We start from the raw sequence: 24,480 nt of genomic DNA on the forward strand, positions 1-24,480 counted from the left end.
TCACTTTATTCCAATTGCTTCAAACACTATAAGTTATAAAAAAACAAGTATTGATAAATGCATTGAAACATTTGATATCATTCGAACAAGCAAATATAATAAAGAGATTTCATTAAACATAAAAAAAAAAGGATTATATTGCATGTTTTTATGACAGATTTTGGTGGGTAGGGATTGCTGAAGTTGTAAGTGACCTTGATATAAAAGTCAGATTCATGCATCCACATGGACCAGGTAAAAACTTTTTTTGGCCAATGAGAAATGACAAGCGTTGGGTGCTCAATTCTAAAGTTATATGCCTAATTTCTACACCCACAACAATATCAGGTAGTACATACAACATATCTGACAGGGCTCGAATTAACGTAAAAAAATCTAATCGCGATTTTTTTGTTGTTGAGTTATGAACTCCCGCCGGAGGGGAGGGGGGATTATTTATTTTAACTTATTTATAATAACATATATAATAAGTCTTATTTTTGCGTAAGATGTCATAACATTTACGTTCAGCAGTTGTAAGGTAGCTTTAGTTATAATTTACATTATTACTATTATTATATGGCATTAAATCTAATGGCTGTATTTTTGTAAAATCAATAAACTTGATATAATCTTCATTTAATTAATTATTTCATTTTCTATTTTATTTACATATTTTAAACTGTTTAAAACAACTAGAATTTTTAATTTTCTATAAATTTTTAACAGTAAAAAAAATTATTTAAAACTCTAAGAAACCAATCTATAAGTTTTAAACAGTTATAAAAAACTATTAATAATGACGAAAATATTATCGTGATAAAATGTTAAAACTTAACATTTTCACGAAAACCTGCACAATCACAAACAAGAACGATAATTAAATTCTTATTAAGTAAGTTTTCTTATCTAAGTAACCTTATCAAATTCCCATATTTCTATCTATTGCTTTTTCACTCAATGTATTTTTTAATAAAAGTTAGCGTTCACTTTTTTCATTCAATAAAATAAAGCAAAAGAAAAAAATGTGTCAAAATAATAGAATCTTTTACGATCTAATACTTTTTTTGATTTTTGATTTAAGTTTTGCCAAGTAATACGCAATATTAGACTTTTTCCGTAACGAGTCAGCATCTTTTACAGCCATTTTACATAAACCACGCCTGATTGGAGTATCATGAATAACATGGTTAGATAATGAAACTGAAACTAATGTTGTTTGTTGATGAATTCGTGTGGCCTCTTTATGTTGTGCACTGCTTAAGTGCAATGCCAGTGAATCTTTTCTTATTGGTATTGTTCCTGGTTTGATCCAGGTCATGGAAAACAATTTTGTTTGACTTATCCATTTTTCAAATTGTTTACATAAACTGCATCTTAATCTTATAACTTCATTTCCATTTAAATCGTAATCTAACCCGCAATTAAAATGTTTTTCCCACTTTTTAACAATAGATAATCTGCATCTGTGGTCCTTATTTGCATCCATTTATTGCTATTAATTTAAAATTAGCAAGTGTACTAACAAACTTTAAAGTTTTTTTTTAATAACTATTTAGAGTCTATATTGCCTTCCACTATTCTTTGCAAAATAAACTTATAAAAATATCATTAAATTTGTTCATAATGAATGAGCTAAATCGGAATAAAGCCCTTTAGAATTCGGATTAAGAAAGTGACTTTTCAATCAATTAACTTTAATTTCTTTTTTCAATCAAAATCTTTTATTTCTTGATTTGAATAGGTATTTAATCGCTTGTTTTTTATAAATTTTTCCTTCCTTAAACAATCGGTCTTTTTCCTGCATTTGAACATTTTTGCTAATTGATTTTCTAAATCTTTTATTTTTCTTTCTATTACTTTATGCTCCGCTTTAAAAAAAAAAATTATCTTTACAGAAGTCACTGCAGTTTTATATTGTAAAAGAACACTAAATATTCGCGAATAAAGTATCAATCTTCTAAAATAAAAAAAGAATAATCACGAAAAAAAGAAAGATCGCGAAAAATTTTTTAAGAGAAAACTAATCGCAAAGGTGCGAAAAGTAATCGCGATTCGCGATCGCGATACGCTTAATTCGAGCCCTGTCTGATTTAGATTTGGAGAATATAAGCAGTTGGTTACAAAAAAAAATTAACTGCATTTAAAATTATTTTCTTGTAATTTTATTTACCTGTTTGGCATTTAGAATTTGTCTTTCTTTTTTTCTTTTTTTTAAATCCTTGGATGTAAGGCTAAAAAGGAGGGGAAGTTTAAATAATTCCCACTGTCTACCTCATAATGTCAATGATTATACTAATCTTAAACTACTAAATAAAGATATTGATATAAATAAAAATGTTTAAAAACATTTCAGAGTCTTTGGTTTTAAAATTTAAGGTTTTTAAAATTGTGAAAAGATCTCAGTTTTGAATGCTTACTTTGAAATACGAGGTATTTATCGATTTGAAATAATGAAAATAAATTATAGAATTTATAAAGTTTCTCAAACTTAAATTAAAAATATATATATATATATGTTTTTGAATTATATTTTAATAATTATTAATTCAATTTATGTAAATAAAAAAATATTAAAAAAATCCAGGGAGATTGGGAAAGATGGGGAGGGGGAGCAGATTTAGTCAGAGTTAGTCAGAGTCTCCCTGGCCCTCCCTTGGCATATGAATATAAATGTCCTAAAATAGACACTAAATAACACTATTTGGTGTTTTATTTAAATAAATGTTTTAAAAAACATTTCAATTGCTTTCCTTACAAAATTTAAATTTTTCTAATAAGATACCATTTTAAATGCAAACTTTGATGAAATTTTGAAGAATTAAAGAGACAATTGATGGATCTAATTTTTTTCAGTAGACCTAAAATGAAATAATGATTAAACTTATTACTCGGGATTTTGGGCCACATTCTTCATTTTACCTCCAAAAATCATTAATTTACAAGTCAATAATTTTGAACAAAATTGGATAAACAAGGCATTTCCTGAGACAATCAAGTCTTGAGGGTGCTATTTTTGGATTCTTCAAATAAAAATCTATTGGGGTACCAAATTTTAAAAAATTTCTCCAAGCCATTATAAAGATACTAAATGTCAAAGTTGCTTTGTAGTTGCTTCAGATGATCACTAAAATGATGAGTCAGGATTATTTCAACTGATGATATGTCTGGAATCCATAAGTAATTTAACTAAAATTTTTGCAGTTGTTATTTTTTTAATATAGACTGCAAGTAAGGTAAAAATGAACAAATTCTGAGATATAAGGGTGTCGAAAATGTTTTTTTTTTTTAAATGATTTCATATGGATTTACCCAACGCAGAATTACCATTTTTCATATAAATCTAATTAAGACTGATTTTCAAATCTAATCATTCATTATATTACATAAGACAACAACATTACAATTTAAAGTGTGAACAAGATTAATAAAAAAAATTAAAACAGCCCTTTCGAATGTAGTCGCCCCCACAGACTTGGGGAATTTAAAATACAAATAAATTAGAAGTCTCAAGCAAAAACATTATATAAAAGTTGTTTTCTTATTTACACAGAGCCTGGTGGAAACCACAATAGACTCTGTTTATAATTCTATGTTCAACATTTCTGCTTTCTACCAATGACATCCTCAAAAACTTTTCACAAAACTGTATATAATTTTTTCAGATTATTTCTTCTTGTTCCTTTGCATGTTTATTTTTATTTATTTTTGAGAAAATTGCGTTTTAAACTTAAAAATTAATATAAATAAAGAATATAAAACAGCATTCTTTTTACACATTTTAAAACAATACCAGACTGTTATTACTTACAAGAGAATATTTAAAAACAAAATCATATTTTTAGATAATTTTAAGATAATCTTAATCAAGAATAATTGTTGAGATTACTTTACTAAAACCTTCAAAAAGCATTTAGAAATTACTTACTACAAAACCTACTAAATTGAAATATGCACGCATCTGATTCAAAATGCAATTAGAATGCTTTTTATCTTAAAAATGATGGCCTTTTTGAATGTTAAAAAAAGTTTTCAATACTAAAAAAAGAAGTCATTTTATTGTGAAAAAAATAAGAAAATATTTCACACTGGAGATTAAAGATCAAGCGTAAAATAAAAAATATTTTTGTATTTAAAACATTGTTGCAGACTTTCTTAAAGTCAATGTTGATAATTGACTTAAAGAAAGAACTGACTATTTATTATCTAAGAGTATTGTAGCACAAAAAAAAGAATTCACAACTAACTAATTCAAGGCAACTTATAATCCTTCCTTAGTGAGTTAAAACTATTTATATAAATCCTTTTGTTTTTGGAGCTATATCTTTCTGTATAGAAACAGTAAGGGGGAGTATTGCAAACCTTTGAATTTCTTTTTGGTCTAGCATTAAAATGAAACAAAAATCTGTTAAAAGAAAAAAAAAATTTGTCTCAAGTGAAGCTTAGGTTTAGCAAGGTTTAGGTTAAGCAAGGTTTAGTCTTATAGAAAATTAAAAAAACAACAACTAAAAAGCACTTTTTATAAGCTTTTATGGAGTTATCATAAAATGTCAATTTTTTACAGATTTAGAGTTTAATGTGTTAATTCTGAAAGCAATTTGGGTAGATGCAGGAAACACATAACCAGAGATGCAGAGTCCCAAAAGGACTCTGGCTTTATATCTCTATTTTTCCTGGTCTCTGTTGTCCAGAAGCTCTGAAAATGTTGGTTAACTTATGATCTGCTATATAAAAAAAAACTGATGAAGTTTAATGACTTGAAACATATTGTTTTTAAGCCCGGAGTCCTGGAGTCCTTGCCGCCACTATACCTAAGGACTCTGTGTTCAAAAAGTGGATGTTTCTCTAACCTAAAAGTCTTAATTTTTTTACCAATAGTAGTCCATAAGCGTTTTTTATATTATTAGAGCTTCTGGATACCAAAAACTAGGAAGAAGTAATCTTTTTGTGACATTCAAATCCGGAGTCCTTTTTGGGACTCCGCATCCCTGCACATAACACAAAAGAAACTCACGCTTTGAATTTGGAAGAGCTATAAGGCTTTGAATTTGAAAGAGCTATATATTTGGAAAAGGATGTTTTTACATAATCTAAGAAGTTTTTCTGCATTATCTTAGATAAATCTACATATTTTAACAGATTACACTAATGTGTATTATATACTCACTATAAAATTAAATAAACGTCATCTACTTATTTTTTACCAAGGTACTTTTGTAGACCAAATTCAAGTCAATTACAGGAACTTATTTTAAAACTTCTACCAACTGAACTAAAGTGGAACTACCACTATCAGTACCTGGAGCTTTGGGTGTTAATAATGTGCAATACAATTGTATGATGAAACAGGAACAACTAAAAAAACAAAATACCCAAGATGACATTAGTTTTTTATTTTGGAAAGAAAGATGAATGAATGAATGAATGGAAATTATAATTAAGACTTTGACACATTCAATAATGATATTGATAATCAACTACCCCTTTAAAGATTCGCCACTTATTGTTGGCACAACTACTGATGGTACAAGTACAAATAAAAATAACTGTTATATATACAGATGCACAGGAATGAATGAAACCTTTATGCAACAACTATATGAATGACACAGTTATTGTCACATTGTTTGCAACTTGCTATGATGATTAGCTGCTAACATTTGCGCTCTTTCTGTTTCATCATACATCCAAGACAACTTCTGCTGTTCATAGACATATAAGATGCAGCATAACTAGTAAAAATCTTTTACATTAGTTAACATGAAAACATTACTTGATTACATCAAAAACCTTTTTTTAGATGACAAAATACCTACTAATAATTTAATATTGAATCTTTTAGACTCGACCAATTAAATGAACTGATAAAAGGCTTTGTAACCTTTTAAAGAAAACATGCACTTTATCATGCACATCATCACTTAAATATTCCAACATACTCATCATCACTTGACAGAGACTGTCAAAAACTTTTTGGCACTATTGAAAAGTATTTCTTGGCACTATTTGAAAAGTATTTGAGTGTTTTTAAACAAATAATTGTAATGACCTTACATTGAACCCTGTAATATGAAACTATTTAAGTGAAATATTATGAATTACTTATGTGTAAACTATTGAATAGCACCTGACTGTATTAATCATGGTTGGTTATCAACGTTTGATGCAATTTCTTGCTTAGAGAAAACTTTTAATCTTTTTGTATTGTTAATTAACTAAATTTAGTGATGTATTTATAATTTACAGAAGATCCCTTAACTGTTTCTGTTATTTTATGACAAAGTTACAAAAATAAATATTTTTTAACTAGTATCTCCAAAAAAATCTTTGAATATCCAGAAAAAAAGAAAAATTTAATGAAATATGTGGAATTCCAGAAATATTCAGAAAAAATAATCTCAGATAGTTTCAAGTTGTATTTGAAACTTATTAGTTGTATTTATAGATATCTCCTTTTAACTAATATAATTTCTTTTATTAATGTTTTATATATTAAGATGTAGAATGTAAAAAACTGCAAACAAAAAACTAAAATTCCTGATTAATAATAATCATTGTGGATGAAGGGCAACTTAACAAAAATCTTTTAGTACAGACTCAAAAATCCTTCACTCAGACTTGGACAGAATTGAATGCAATCATAAACTATTCTTAACCATGCATATAGTTATTTATTTTTTGGCAATATTACCATGGCTGCTTAGATATTTTGAAAATTTAGACATTTTAGATTATAGGAATAACTTTAGACCATTATTCTTTGAAGTTTAAATTTTTTATGTTAAGTAAAAGCTTTTAAATAAAATAACAATTTACTACTAATGATTGTTTAAAACAAACACATTTAATTTAAATTACCACAGATTTTAACATATAATTTTTTTTATATACATAAGCATTGCATATATATTATATGTATTGTATATTTTGTATATATGTTATATATTGTACATGTTTTTTTATATATATAAGCATATATTTTTTATGATAAATATAAAACTTGGAAAGTATTTTTCCACATTTTTATTTCAAATCTTTAAATCTAAATATCTATTATTCAAATATTTCTTTTAAGTTAATTTAAATTAGGATAGAAATGAGTATGTTACACCTGAATGATCTAATTACTTTATTTAAAAATATACATAAAAATATTACATACTCTGATTAGTAAATCAAGTTTTAAAAAAAAAGATTCTAAACAAAGAATTGTTAAAAATATTTATTTTTTTTTTACTTGATTTTTTTGATTTTACTAATCAGAGCATAAAATGATTAAAAATTACTTTTTTAAAAAGACTACGTTATTTATTAAACAGTTCATTTTTTTTTTTTTTTTTTTGTGTCTAAATAGAAAAAATACATTCTTTAATGATAAAACTCTTTGCTAATTTAAATTTGTTGGTTTATTAAACAATCGTTAAAAGTAATTTGATACTTAATGTTTAAGCATTTCATATATATCTTTAAAAAAAAACATTTCAAAAGATAAAAGTTTTGAAGTTATTATTTCAAACGCAATTAAAAATGCAAAATTATAAATAAATTAGAAAAAAATATTTTTAAAATTTAATTTAATTATTGAATTTTAATTATTAATATGCATTGAAATTAAAAAATGGAAATTTATTACAAGGATATTATATATAATTAATTATATATAAGTAGAATTAATAATAATACTAAGTATATTTTAATAAATTTTTTTGATTTTATGTAACACTATTTACAAATTTTTTTAAATTAATAACTAAATATATCTAACCTTGTGGTAGCAAATATCTGAAACCCATTGGCTGGTTCAATTCCGTCTGGATGACCAGGAATATATAGTTTTTTCAATTTTACCAATGCAACTAACATGGATAGCACATCTGTAGGTGCAGTATTAATATCTTCAAATAAAACCCAACTTCCATGCCGTAAAGCCTGAGTTAAAGTTCCAGGTTGCCAATGAAATTTTCCACTTGCGCCAGAACACATATATGAGCCTAACAATGACTAAAAATTGATTTAAATAAATTAATTTTTATAACTACAGTGGTGTTAGTACAGAGGTGTAAAAGATTGCAAAAAACTGTGGTGTTAGTACAGAGGTGTAAAAGATTGCAAAAAACTCCAAAAATAACTTTCATATTAAATAAGTATAAAAAAATGTCATTATCAACATAACATAAAAAGATTGGCCTAAAAAACTCATAAAGTTGCATAATGCCATCAATTAAAATTGCATATATATTGCATATTACTTAAAAATGATTAAAATTAAATCACAAACAATAGTTAGTCATAAACTAAGTGAATTGAAATAAACTGAAACATAAATTGCTAAAGTAAAGGTTTTAAGAAATACTTGAGAAAATAATCAATACATTATGAAAATTGTTAAATAAGTATTTACAATTATTCCAATATACCTACTCTACACTTTATCCAATCATGATGACATGCAAAAAAAAAGTTTAATAAGAAGTACTGTAACAAATATTTATTTTCTCTCCTCCTTTTCATTAAAATATAAAAGGTTTTTCTTTAGTACCTTAACTAGTGGTTTGAGTTTAAGCTGTTACTATCAAGATAAACAACTTTTTTTTAAACAAAAAAAAATTTGTGTATATAGAAAAAAAGCATCATTTCCATGAATCATCAAGAATCAGCCGTAATATGACAACAGTATTCCTTACAAGGAAAAAAAGGAATTAAAGAAGCAGAGGGCAAAATAAGGAATAAGAAAATAGCAAGCATGATAAAAAGAAACAAACTTAGCAGATACTTACTAGACGTAAACTAAAAGACTAAGTATGAGTGTTGCCATTAATCAGTATAAGAAGAATACTACTATCGACAGTAAACAGCTGAATCAAAATTCAACAACCACTGCTGTAACAGAACAGGCTACATAATGGGTGTCATGACTGATAGTGTCATGAGCAAATAAAAAACTTTAGAGATAAGATAATCAAAAAGATTAAAAATATAGAAAAGAAACAACACAGGATTATTGACAGTGCTTTGTGATATCCCCAGATATTACAGGAATTGAAAGAGTGTTGTCCATTAAGGATAACTTTAATACTGTGGTTAGAAATTAAAGATTCCATAATTTAAAACTTTTCCATATACAACATATGAAGAAAACTTATGGAGAAGACCAGCATGCCAAACTTTATCAAAAACTCTTATCGACAGAGTTTTTAAAAATTGGAACCACAGAGGCCATTTTATAGAAAAGTTAAGCACTTAAAAATAGTTTAATAGTTTAAAAATAACTTTAGCAACAGAAGCTGGGATGATTTAGATTTCTAACAATAAAATAATCTATTTCTCTTAGATGTCAGGAAGAGTATGGTCAAAAAATGGAAAAGATGAACCAGTGAAAAATTTCTTTGCAAATAATTCTGCATGCTGGCCTTACACGCTATGCAAAAATTTTTGCATTGCGTGTAAAAAATCTTTTATGCTTTAGTTTTCATGGGCTTTTTGCCAAGAAAAATTTTAAATCAAACTTTTTTTTAATTTATTTTTTATATCTTATTTGAAGATAACACTTTAAGGTTTCTATAACTTTAACTCTTAAAGTGGTTCTGTGAAACAAATTTCAGTTTAACAAGTATTAAGATAAAAGTTCTACCTTTTAAAATGTATAAGTTCATAAACTTTTGTTCAATATGGGGTTGTCCATAAATTATGGCATACAATTTTTGAGAGTTTTTGAAATTATTTAGCCGTAATTTGAAAACTTATTTAGGTGAAAATTTGTATGACTTATGAATTAACTACGCATAAATTATAAATTATTTATGCATAAATTACAAACTTTTACTTAAACTACATTGCACTGCACTTTTTTGCAACTTTGCGATATTATATAAATCAAAAATTTATTTAATTAATTTTAATTGAAAAATTTATTTAATTAATTTTAATTGAAAAATTTATTTAACTAATTTTAATTGAAAAATTTATTTAATTAATAAAAATTATTTTGCAATACTAAATAAAAATTGCAAATTTTCTTAAACAATAGTTCTAAAAATAAATTTAGTGTAATCAAAACAACATCTATTTAAAGTTACAATCATCTAAAGATATAACAACCTCATAAACTTCTGATTAGCGCAATCCACAAAGCCTTATATCATATAAATCTGATATAAATCTGATATAATATAATCTGTTATATATAAATGAGATTGTAGTAATACTAAAATATTACCTTATGATATGATAATAAACTATAATATAACAATAAAATTGTATTTAAGCACATTAATTAACCTTTGTTTTAATAAAAGCTTAAGCAAATTCCTTTTGATTTTTGCAAAGCAAACTAATATAATAAACAAACTAATTAAAAATCCTGTTAAGGAACTATCAATTATCTTTAAAATAGACTCCTTTACTTAGATAAATGAATTATATGAATTATATTAGCAGCAGGCAATTTAAAAACAAAAGAGCTTCAAATGAAACATCCTTCTTTCCTTTCTCATGACTTTTTAGAGCTTGGATACTCCTGTTTGAATGTTAAATTACTTTATGGCAAAGTTTGCTTTTAGCCTGGGTATTATTATTCCCTATAACAAACCAAAAATTAAACCTAGGGTAATTGTCTTTATTTAATCCTTCTTCATTAAAACAATTTTAAACATAATAATAATAGATTTGATATAAGGTATTTAACAAAACCTTAAAATAAATAATAGATCTGATACAAGGTATTTAACAAAAACATAAAATAAATAATAGATCTGATATAAGGTATTTAATTAAACCTTAAAATAAATAATATATTTGATATAAGGTATTTAACAAAAACATAAAATAAATAATAGATCTGATATAAGGTATTTAATTAAACCTTAAAATAAATAATATATTTGATATAAGGTATTTAACAAAAACATAAAATAAATAATAGATCTGATATAAGGTATTTAATTAAACCTTAAAATAAATAATAGATCTGATATAAGGTATTTATTGATTATCAAAATAAACACTCAAATAGGTTCAACCTATTTGTGTGTTTATTTCGGCTATAGATACAACCATTGTATCATCAACAAACAAAAAACTTGTCATTTTTCAGATAAAACTTCCTGGCTTGACTATCTAATTTCTAAAAAGAATTTCCTGACTATTCCAGGTTTTTTATGACTATAGCCAAATAAAACTAATTTTCTAGGTTTTCCAGCTTCACTACAAACCCTGCATAATTTAAAAATGCAACTAGTGATAACTAATTAAAAAACAACTGATTATTCTTTCAATAATAACATAACAAAATTTTATATTTTTGTGATGTTTGCTTGTGTGTTTTTTGTTAGAGTTTAATTTATTTGCTTTTACATTTTTATACATTTTTTGTGTCAATGTGTTGGGTGTAAAGCATTTGCTTCAAAGCTGTAGTAAATGATTTGTCCGATTATTTATTATATGCTATTCTAAAGAGTATTCAAAAAACTTTTTTGAATAATCTTTAGAGTAGCAGCATTAACTACAACATTGGAGGATGGCTGCATGACAAGTTCACTTGCAAGTTCACTTTAGAGCTGATGATATATATTGTTGATACTAGACATTTTAGTATAGATTCAGAAAGCATTAGCTGAGATGGTGTAGTAACTAGTGTTGGTGCTGGCATTGATTCTGGTGGTTGAGATTAGTTGATATGTTTCAAACATATTAACAATTTGTAACATTGACTGATCAATTTTATTAATGTCAAGTGGAAACATACAGGTATTTTAAAATCCAGTGACTATTTGCACGAATATAAGAAACTCACTTTTCAGCTAAATAATTTGTTTGCATTTGACGAAAGCAATCTTTTGATAAATTGCTGAACTTTGCCTCTATATAAAACTTTTAAATTAATTTGCACCAAACTCTTTTGACAAGGCAATAAATCCCAACATCTAATGGCTGCAGAATGTGTGGAAAATGAGATCATAAACTAACTCCTAAAAAATCATATGGTAAACTAACTTTAGTTTTCCATGCAAATAAGTATGACCCAATAGATAACATGTATCAAGTGTCTTTTTATGACTAAAATATGAATACCTTTAATTCAATCTCTATATTTAGATTTATTTAATTAAATCATTAATTTTGATTAACTTACAGATTAAAATATCCTAGAATTTTCATAATGATTTTTATAATATATTACAGATTGCATATACAAAAGTATAGTGCATAAATGATTACCAGCAGCATTGATGCAATTTCCAACCATGTAATTGATTTTTTATTGTAGCCAAACAATGGTAATTTAACAACACATCTGTAAACTTTGTATTGCTCTGATTACTATTTGCCAATTTTTTTTAAATTACATAAATGATTTGAATGTGTTTTTTTTTTCAATAATTGCATATAATAATATAATATAATTTCAATAAAATTTTTAAATTTTTCAACAAAATGCAACCCTGAGTCTCAGATTTCACTGATTTTTACATGACTCAAAGATTTTAATAAGTTATGAACATCCACAAAATTTTATCATTTAACTCCGAACAGTTTCAAAAATATAAAAATATTAACTTTGCCTTAAACAAAGGAAAATCCACCATTTAAAAATGGTTTTGGTCTTTGTTTCTGTTCTATGCCCAATGGAAAGATGAAAATATGTACACTTACATATTTTGAAGCGAAGAATCCGAAAAAACAATTTAAAATATTTTAAAATAAACATAAACTTTTAACCTTAATTGCAATTTTACTAGGGCGAGTTTAATTACAAAAATGCTGATATAGCTCAATTTTTTTTTTTAGATGCTGCCCTGAATAGTTTAGTTAGAGTTGTTAAAAAAGATTGGAGAGTTTTTTATATTTAAACAGATAAAAAAACATGGTCTAATTTATTTTAATTTAATTAAAAAAGCATGGTTAAAATTACTTAAAAAGGTGGCACTCACTAAAAAGGTGTACATGGAAGTTTTTCTTAATTTTCATGGTGTACATGGAAGTTTTTCTTAGGTGTACATGGAAGTTTTTCTTAATTTATATAATTAAATAAAAGGTGTACATGGAAGTTTTTCTTAATTTATATAATTAAATAAAAGGTGTACATGGAAGTTTTTCTTAATTTATATAATTAAATAAAAGGTGTATAATACATGAAAGTTTTTCTTAATTTTCAAAAAATTTACCACACACCCTGAGCTAATTATTAAAAAATCCTTTTCCCCATTTATTAAATTTTACTTGTTATGAACAAAGAGACTATAAGAAATCTCATAAAAAAATGAGAAATCTCATAAAAGATAATCTCATAAAAAAAAAGAGAAATCTCATTAAATATATTATGAGAAATCTCATAAAAAAACTAAAAACAAAATTTTCTAAAAACTAGAAAATATAAACTTACTCATAGAAATAAAAATAAAAATTCCCACCTGTTTATTATGATGATGAATTTTGGGGATGTTCAAAACTTATTAAAATCTTTGATTAGTGTAAAAATCACCAAAACCTGAGACTTAGGATTGCATGCCCTGGATGTTTTCAAATGGAATTGCCCTACTGCAAGCACAACAGTGTATACCTTGTTTGTATGCAGATTTTAAGATGCCATAATATTTTATTAAAATTTTATGACATTAAAAACAACCATCTTATTGCAATCTCTACAACATAATCATAATTGCTAAAAGTTTAAAATATTTTGCTTTTATTTGGAATTGTCTTTTTATTTGGAACTTGCTTTTTATTTGGGATTATCAATCAATTCAATGGTTTGATTCTGAATATATTTTCCAAGAAAGTTAATTATTCACTTAGTCACCAATTTATTCAATTAGTGACTGAGAGCAAAAGAATAACTTATTTCATTCTGCCATGCTTTACTCTATAGATTCACTAATAATAACTTGAATAAGTTTATTATGAAATTTATAGTCAAAAAAAAGAAGATTTTATTAAAATTTAAAACAAACCTTGCTATCTGTTAGTTCTCCAAGTTGAATTTTTATGATATTAGGTGATCTATTTCTTCCAAGATACGCAGCAAGAGATTCGACAATAGTTGTTTTACCACAACCAGTGTCTCCAGACAATAAGATTGGATAATTTGACATTATACCAACAGCAATAGACTTTAATGTTTGTTTAGTCAACTCAGTTAACACCAAAAACGGAAAAGAAGCATCATTTTTACTGTTACTGTTGTAGTGCTCAAATATAAAATTATAAATTGGAAAAAAGTTACCATTAAAGTCAGATTTTTCAAAAAAAAAATTTGAAATGCTAGGAGTTATAACTTTTTTTAAAAAGATATCACTATCATGTTTAGCGAAGTTTTTAATATTCTGTTTAAGTTCATACTCTTGCAAAATCATTGTGTTAAAATCATTTTCATTAAACCTTATTTTAAGTTGAGTTTCTATACAAGGAGTTTTCAGCTCATTGTATATTAATTTAAATGCATACCATCGAACAATTATATCATTGGAATTGCAAAAACAAAGTAAATTTTTTAATGAGAAAACACTTTTGTAAGTTTTTTCAAAACTACAAAAAAAATAAGTAAGTTGAAGTAATGAAGGAATAGCCTCATGATAATGCATTATAGCCTCAAAACCTTCACAGTTATTCATAAAACTTTCTGAAATCCAATTTAAAAATTTTTTTATAAGTTTCAACATAGCTGGACCTTTCTCAAGAAGTAATGTTGAAAGACATGCTGTTTGATTTAACGCTGATGGAAAACTAGACTTGTTAATATTATTCTTTAGTTCATTGAATAAACGGTAAAAGAGTTCAGGAAGCAAATTTCCAAACAAACAAACAACAGGTATTTTTGCTTCATCAGACAGCATCAATTTTGAAAGGTAATGAAGAATGTTGTTCTTTTGAATACCTTTGAAAATCTAGAAATAAAAGTTACTAAACATTATTTTACTATATTATCACTATTTGTTACTCCTTAAATTACATCATGTATCAATTGTTACATTTTAATAAACTTGATAAACTTTATTAATTAAACACTAAATTTTTGGGGGGCGTCTATTATTTTTATTTTTAGGATTATTAGATTTTTTAGATGTATAACTTATGATGTTCTTTAATTTCAACAAAAATTTACCAACAGGTTTAATAACCAGAAGAAAAATCTATTATATGCTATGTTGATTCTCATATTGATATTGATATTAAATATTGCTTACATTTATTATAAATATTATTTATATTGATATATTTATACTATTAAACTTTTAAAATTTTAAAGATTTGCACCTCATCCGAGATATGTTTTGCACAGAGTTTTTAAAGACATACCAACTTGAGTGTTTATTTAGCTTAAAGTAATAAATATAGTAAAATAGAAAGCAATACAAATGCCTACAAGTTAACTGAACTAGCATATAAAATAATATATTTTAGCCTATATATGTGTGTGTGTGCGCGCATGTGCATGTAATAGTAATTGTAATAATAAACTTTTGCTGTGCTGGCAAAGCCAGTGAGTGTGTTTTCATGCACACTTTGACAGCTGTTATGCTTGATTGCTCCTCAACCAGCAATCAAGAACGACTTTAAAATTATCAACCAATTGTGCTGTTATGACTTCATTGGAAAATGAGTTCTACAGATTTGCAATTCTATTGAAAAAGAAATGTTCTCTTGATGGAAGTCTGGCAAATTCTATGTAATATTTAAAACAGTTACCTCTCAAACTGTTATTTACATATGAAAAACTTTTGTTGATTTCTATATTTTCAATGCCATGAACAAATTTATATATTTGAACCAAGTCGCCTCTTTTTCTTCTTACATTTAAAGTGGTTAAATCTAAAGAAACAAGTCGATCTTCATATGTAAGGTTACTTATTGAAGGTACAAGTTTTGTTGCTCTATGTTGCACTCTTTTAATAGCATCACAATCTGCTTTCAGATACGGAGACCAAACCGGAATAGCAAACTCTAAAAGAGGACGAAAGAATGTAAAATAAAGGAAACATAAAAGTTTACAGTCAAATCTCGCAAATGATTTTTTTACAAGGCCTTGCATCTGATTTGCTTTACCAATTGCTATGTTGACTTGATCCTTACATTTAAGATTTGTATTAAAAATAATATCAAGATCTTTTTCTGATTTTGATTCCAGCAGTTGAACACCATTAATAAAAAAGGGGACTCTTTTTGTAAATTGAACCATAATGCATGACAACACATTTATTTACGTTAAATCTTAATAGCTAATCTTTGGTCTATTTAAAGGCTCTATCTAAGTCATTTTGAATTTCTCTCATACACAGATTAGAATCCACAGTTGCTTAAATCTTAGTATCACCTTTGTGATGTTTTTCATTATTATAGGTAAGTCGTTAATATAAATAACGTAAAGGAAAGGACCAATAACTGAACCTTGCGCCACACCACTTAGAATGTTAACCCAGCTAGATACAATTTCACCTTTAACTATTCTATGTTATCTATTTGTTAGGAATGATTCAATCCATTTCAAAACAAGACCAGTAATTCCATATGCTTTTAACTTTAATATCAGTCTTTTATGCGCAACAGTATCAAAAGCTTTTACAAAATCTAGCAAAACAACATCAACTGGTGTACCGTTTTTTATGCATGTTAAAAAATTAATAGTCTCTAGTAAATTTGTTGTACACAACTTTTTCTTCACAAACCCATGTTGCTGCTGCGCCAACAAATTGTTATCATTATTTTTCAATTTTACTTTGGACTATTCCTTCTAGTATCTTACACAGAACTGAAGTGAGGGAAACTAGGCAATAATTTGTTGCTACTGTTTTATCGCCTTTTTTGTAAAGTGGAGTTACGTTTGCAGATCTAAATTGAATCAGCAGTTGACTAGCAACTAAAGATTTCCTAAAAATTAATGTAAGTGGTAGAGCAAAAGCATTCAATGAATTTTTGAGCAGTGCCGGATAAAAATTTTTCGGACCACATGCTTTGTTTTGATCAAGTTTCTAAAGTTGATTTAAAAAATTATTGTATGTTATTTCTTCAGGAGAAAAATCAGTATATTTGCTAGTGCTATTTTATACTCTTGATTCAAAGAATGAAAGTTCACCTTGTTCTTCAATTACAAAAACATCCTAAAAGCATTTATTTTAAATATTTGAAATTTCCAATAGATCTTGAGATAATTCTCCATCAGGTTTTCTCAAAGTCACTATTGACTCTTTTACATTTATTTGATTGTTAATGTATTTATAGAGCAATTTGGGATTTTTCTTAGATTTCAATACTAAATCTCTTTCGTAAGTGAGACGGGCATTTTTCACTACTGATTTTACAAGACAACATAATTTTTTGTATTCATTACCCAAATTCACTTCTTTCTATTTACCAGCACAGTTTGTATATTTCTGATAAGATCTTTTAACTCTTTATTTATCTATAAAGTTGCTTTATTTTTAAGAAAAGAAACATCAACAATTGGAATGAATAAATTAATTGCTACGCTGGTATAATAAATCAACTCATCATACATCTCCTGGACCTGTTTATTCTCAAATAAATTGACCCAGTCAACATTTGAAATGAATTGTGATATTTTATCAAATTTTGCATTTTTATAAAAGAACTTACATATCTGTCTTTTGGAAGCATTTACTTTATTTTTTAAACACTAATCAAAAAAGATAATCAAATGCCCCTTATCAATATTTCTTAGCACAAATTTTGTTCCTATTGCACACATATTGCCATATATGCCATATTTGATGCAACTTCATTTGACATTTGGAATGTAGGGACATTTACATGTTGATATAGAAAGGTTTCGTTTAACAGATTTACAAATTTTTGCTTAATGTCATTATTGTTTTTGATTGAAGATGCACTACCATTAGACCAACAGATTGACTTCATATGAACTAATCTAATTATCAATATAAAGATATACACCGCCTCCTCTTCTACCATCACATCAGTCTTTTCTGTAAAGATTATATCCATTTGTTAACAACTGAAAAATTTTAAACCAAGTTTCGCTAACACTAATAAGATTCGGAAGATTTGATGCCATATGGAAAGGGCGAATCAGTGCCAATTCAGAATTTAATTTGTTCCTCTCCCTCCTTAATATAAAGTCCATTTTTCTCTCAGCTTCCATTAAATCAGGGCTAATATATACAGACTTATAAGTGTTGCTACTTCTTAACTTTTTTGCCGCTAACAGAACTGGATTTCTGACATTTAAATCAGAAAGTTCAACAAGAATAGGGCCAGGCCTCACAACTTTTGATTTTAATCTTCTCATATTAACAGGCTTAACATCATCTTTTTCTATTATGGACAAAATATCATTTATCTTCTGCTGATCTTCAACTTTCTGTTTTGTTAATAAAGGATTTGCTGATTCTGGAACACTGCAAAACAATGATATTTTTCTTTCTTCTCTCTTTTGCATTCATTTCGTTGATTGTTGAATTTGCGACAACTAACTGATCAGAAGGCTTTTTTTTATTTTGACTACCTTTTGTTACTATTTCAACCCAGTCATTGCTGATATTTGAAGTTCTCAATGACATGGCATTACCTAAATCACTTTTCATCTGGTTTATTTCTGTCAAATTTTTGGTTTCATTATTTTCTAACTTCGAAACTCTTTCAGAAAGTGACAAAACAAAAAGTGAAATCCACACCATTCATGCAGTATTTTAATTCCTGCTGAATGATTACCTTGTCCTAAATAGGGTCAATTTTCTTGACATAGAAAGTCCATCTCCATGATTGAGTTTCTTTGGTTTTGGTTAAGGAGGCTTACTACCCTGAATAACAGTGAATTACCTCTTTTTTTATAATTTTTATTCTTCTTAATATTAATACTGTATTTTAATAGTTAGCTAATAGTCATCTTACGTCATTTTAAAGTAGTTTCTAGGCTTTTCTACATTCGGTTCTATATTCCACACGGTCTTTCAAGCAAATTCGCAAAGAATTGATGTTGTTTATTTATATTATCAATAATATATTATTAATGTTTGTTTGTTCTTGGTTATTTTTATTAGTCTGTTTTCTTTTTTTAGAAGTTAAAAACTTTAAAAAATGACTGGTAAAGTAGTTTTTTTAGTACAGTGCTTTTTTTTATAACAATGATTCAGTTTTTTTTAGAACTATTGTTTTATTTTTCAGAACAGTTAGGTGCATTGGAAGGCCTATTTAGTAAGTTTAATTCATTTTATTATTTATAGATTCTTTTTTGTTTGTAGAAGGATTAATGAAAATAAAATTTAGACAGGTAAGCTGACAGCAAAATAAGTTAGTTTTATCATTCATTATCTTTAAGTAGGAATTCCATTTTCACTAATAGCTATTGTTTTAATTTTATTGTATTCTAACTTTAATAACAAAGAAGTTTATTTTTGTTTTGATTTTATTGCCTAATTTTTATTTTTTAGACAGACAGATAGAACTTGTTTATAATTTGCAATTACTGAAAAGAGTGCATGATGGGGAAGGAGAGTTTTCTCAATGGCTATTAAAACAATACCTGTCAAAGTAGAGGATATTTTTAAAGGATGCATTGAAATACCTAATCAGTGCATTATTAGAGAAAATCACTCAATTGTTGATAAGATTTTTGGAGATGCTAAACAAAATGATTATTCGAAACGTGTGATTTTTACACCCACTAGTGTAGATTCATTATCAATCAATGAAGAAGTGCTTGAATGTCTACTGGGTGAGGTGAAAATTTATTTAAGTGCTGATCAAATAGAAACTGATGACCCTAATGAAAGAAATAACTTTCCTGTTTTTGAACAGCTTAACTCCTTCTGGTATGCCTCCTCATTGTTAAAAATTAAAAATTGGTTGTGTAATTATGCTACTTAGAAGTCTAGATCTCAAAGCTGGGTTATGCAATGGCACTCGAATGAAAGTTTGTGCTCTTTAAAATAATTATATTGTTGCAGAGGTTTTGACAGGTGTTTCTGGTGGTATATGGGTATATGTTCCTCAAATTCAGTTGGCTCCATCAGATTCTAATTTACCTTTAGTTCTGAACCATCATCAGTTTCCTGTTAGATTGGCTTTTTTGATGACAATTAATAAAAGTCAAGGTCAAACCTTTAACAGAGTTGGTGCATACCTAAAAAAACGTGTTTCTCTCATGGGCAACTATATGTTGCCTGTTCAAGAACTAAAGCATTTAATAGTTTATTTTTCAAAATTGATAAACATTCCATTCAAGGGATGGTAGGTGAAAAATGTTACACAAATAATGTTCTTAATTTATAGTCTTAAGGTTTTTTTATCAAATGTTCATAGTTTGCTTGCAAACTATGAACATTTGATGAAAAACCTAAAGACTATAAATTAATTATAAAATTATATAAATATTAGACTATAAAAGCTGTATGATATATGTAATGACTTTTAGTTATTAATTATACTTTTTATTTATCAATTGTCCTTTTTTTATTTAAACATTATTTGTTCCAAAAATTCCATATAATATTCCAAAAGTTGCATTAACAAAATAGCACAACTTTTGAATGATTTAATAAATGATTTTCAAGAATGTTTTATTTACAAATATACTTCATTTATAAATGATTATTGTTTTAATGTTAAATATCTAGTTTTTTTTAATAAAAAAATGTAGTAAGTGCAACCAGTCTTTGTTAGTTTGCCTACAGTTATAACTGCTTTTAAATAGTTATTAGTGTGATAATCCATAGCTAAATGTGTAGAGCTAGATTGTTAAACTAGCCAAGCAAGTGTATGTAGAGCTAGGCCGTTAAACTAGCCAAGCAAGTGACTTACAGTGTGTGTAGAGCTAGACTGCTATATTAGCCAGCTATTTTTATAACTAAAAATCTATTAAAAAAAAAGAAAAAAAGTAAAGTAGCGTCAAGCAAGATTGCCAACTTTGCCAGCCAAGCGGTGCAGTTAGTAGAGGTGTGAGATAACATTTAGTGCCAAAAGGTGCTACTGTTATATATTTAATGTCTACTGTCTAGCCTTTTACAGTTATATATATATATAATCTTTTATATATTTTATATATAAAATCTTTTAATATTTAGTTATATAATATATATAAAAAATACAGATAAAACACATATCTGTTAATATTTAGTGTAATGTGATCCTAAAATATCTTAAGCTATTTGCTATTGCTTTGCGTAATTGTTGTGATGTTATTGTTGTAATGTTTTATGTTAATAGACAGCTTGGCTTACCTTCCTGTTGGTGTCTATCCTTAAAAATGATTACAGGTAGTTTCACTAACTGCTTTTAATCATTCACTAAAAGCCAAGATAACATTTGATATTACTATAGTACAACTGTCTATATCAAATATTCATTTTTTTTTATCTTTAGTGTTATTAATAATTTTACTCTTTAAATGAAATTAGTTAAACAAGTTGGCTTTTCATTAAAGATATTGGTTTCAAAATTGAACACCATTGCCAAAATGCTCACAAAATTAAGTAGTTTTTAAAAATCTGTTTTCTATCTTGTTCTTTTTTAATTGTTTTTTACTTTTTACTTTACAATAACTTCCTACTTAACTTACAATAACTTCCTACTTAACTTCCAACTAATATGGAATCACGTAATATTTCAATATATATTTAATCATCGTCCCTATCAGCAACAAATATTTTTAATTATTTCAATATTTAAATATGGTTTCCTTTACAATAGGCTATGCTTGGCTCCTTGGTCCTATAGATGGCAGCTGTTATAACTGATTTTGAAAAGTGCCTTCAATGTTTATTGTTTTTTAAGAAAAATTTGCTTTATATAGATTTTCTTTTTTAATATTTGTTACATATTTAACTATATATCATGTAAATAAATTTGTTTTAAAGATATGTAAATGACTTGCTTTTTTACAGATTTTTCAAAAAGTGAACGCAAGTTTAAATACATTTATTTTATAAAACTGTTTTTTATGGTTTTAACAACAGTTTTATAACCTTTTCAAATCATAAGGGATCGTCCATAAAGTATGTATGCTCGGAGGGCAAGAGGGTAGCAAATGAGATTATTGGATGAAAGGGCATTGAATCAATTATAAAAGAAAGGAGACACTAAATTTAAAAAAATATCATAAAATGTTGGGTAGGTAGGTTAAAAACATAGGTACTTTTAGGGAGGTGGAGGGTACTCAAAAAAGTGTATTGCATAATGCGGGGTCATAATGATGTCGAAAAAAAAGCGTACGTACTTTATGGACGACCCCTTAGGGCCAGGTGATTAAAAAAAAGCAATTGCTTTTACGCAGCACTTTCAAACTAATGGCTCATCTTTACATGAATACATTTCTTTAATCAATTTTGCTCAATTTTGTATTCACGAAAAGCGTAACAATTTCTTCAAAAATGTCGAGTAAAAGCAATTGCTTTTTTTATTAATCCGACCTATACAAAAATTAATGAAAAGTCTTTACTTAAAAATTTAGTGTATTATATTATTTAAAAATTTAGTGTATTATGCAAATAGTGTGTTCAATGTTCTTGAAGAACAGAGCAATAATAAATAAATTACTTGTATCTTAAGACTACTAAAAAAGATGATAACAATTTTATTATTAAAACTTTTATTTATATATATATATATATATATATATATATATATATATATATATATATATATATATATATATATATATATATATATATATATATATACACACATATATATATATACACATATATATACATACATATAACCCTTGGAATTAGGAAAAATGAGGTTGACAATAAATTGCCGACTTCAAAGTGTTAGAGGTCGGCATAAGGTTGGCAAAAAAAATTTGATACAAAGGGGTTACCATAAAACATAGAAACGAAGTTGGCAATTTTTTGCCGACCTCAAACACTTTAAGGTCGGCAGTTAGGTCGGCATTACTGACCCTAATTCCGAGGTTTGTGTGTGTATGTATGTATATATATATATATATATATATATATATATATATATATATATATATATATATATATATATATATATATATATATATATATATATATATATGTTATGTTAGTAGTAAACGCTATAACTGGCAGAGCCAGAGAGTGTGTTATCAGGCACACTTTGACAGCCGAAATGATCGATTTCATCTCATCTAGCAATCAATTGCTGTTTTAAAGCTGTTGACTGAAGGCGATGTAATAACTTCTTCTGGCAGAGAGTTCCATAAATTCGCCACTCAATTGAAGAAGTTTTCTGTGCTTATGCTTTGCCATTTCCTTGGAAATTTTAAAGCAGTGACCTCTCGTATGATTGTTAACGATTGGAAAACGAATGCCTTTTTCTAATTTGTCAATATTATGCATAATTTTGTACATTTGTATTAGATCTCCTCTTTGTCTCCTTTCCACTAGTATAGTTAGGTTTAATTCTTTGAGTCTTTTTGTATAGGAAAGATTTCAGATTGATGATACTAGTTTAGTAGCTTTGCGCTGAATTCTTTTGATATATTGTCCAGGGTGTTAACCAGGAATAAACTTGATACAGCGTTTTGACGAAATACGGAATTTCTCCCCATTTGAATTGGAAAATATTGAAACACAAGTACTACTTTAAGAAGAGTTTGCAGTAAGACTTTATAAGTTACTTGAACTTTTATCCAAAACAGGTGAAACATTTAAAGAAATAGCATTTTCGGGTGTTAAACTAAACAAATATAATAATTTTTTAAATTGTACTTTATTCCTTGTTAACTTTTTTATATAATACTTGCTGATGTCGGAAGGTATCGCAAAGAATTTGCAGATATTGAGAAGTGAATTTTACAAGCAAGTTGCCGAAAAAATCCCTAAAATTGCAGGGAAAATTCCAATTTTCAAGAAGTTTTTTCCAAGAGACATTTTCACAGTTATGCAATTGCGTAGTTATACCAATAACGGCGGTTTTATTTCAAGTTTCACACAATCAATTAATTAGAATTTTTTATGCTATTTTTCTATTAGTATTTACTAATAATTATTTAACAATTTTTAGAATTATTATTAAACTTTCATTTAGCTAACTTTATTTGGAGAATGGATTTTTTTAACTTTAAATTGGGAATTTTAATTTTATGAGCATTTGGGAATACTGCATTTGACGGGACCCCACAGGGCTAATTTACACCTTGTAGTCACAATCCAATTTAAGAAATGGAGACCATACCGGAACTGCAAACTCTAGTAATGGACCAATAAAAGAAATATAAAGCAAACAAAGTAACTTATAATTGAAACAAACAAATGATTTTTTGATACGACCAAGCATTTTATTTGCTTTGTGAAAAGTTTTGTGAAACTTGCTCTTTGTGAGACTAATTTGAGTTCAGCTGTCTCATCTTGTGAGCTTAATGTTGATGGTTATCTTCCTTTAATTCGTAAAGACTCCAATAGTTACGTGCTTGGCCTGGGCATTTACATTCGTGAGAATTCACCCATTTGTCATGAAACTAGGTTTGAATCCACAGACTATTCTTTCATGTGCTTTCGTTTAGCACCACTTCACTCTATTGCCTTTCTATTTGTTCTATAT

At 26.8% G+C, this 24,480-nt stretch overlaps 1 protein-coding gene across 1 annotated transcript in view; it reads right to left on the bottom strand.

Annotated features, from left to right (window-relative positions):
* LOC100212580 (midasin) overlaps positions 1-24,480 on the bottom strand; it is a 186,762-nt gene that overhangs the window by 155,663 nt on the left and 6,619 nt on the right. Inside the window, exons 2-3 of the mRNA XM_065793812.1 lie at positions 13,929-14,861; positions 7,745-7,980 (exon numbers count right to left, since the gene is read on the bottom strand). Of these exons, the coding sequence (XP_065649884.1) occupies positions 7,745-7,980; positions 13,929-14,861 (1,169 nt within the window). The remainder of the gene's footprint in view (positions 1-7,744; positions 7,981-13,928; positions 14,862-24,480) is intronic.

The sequence above is a fragment of the Hydra vulgaris genome, chromosome 03 (genome assembly GCF_038396675.1).
Source record: "Hydra vulgaris chromosome 03, alternate assembly HydraT2T_AEP".
Taxonomy (NCBI): Eukaryota; Metazoa; Cnidaria; class Hydrozoa; order Anthoathecata; family Hydridae; genus Hydra; species Hydra vulgaris.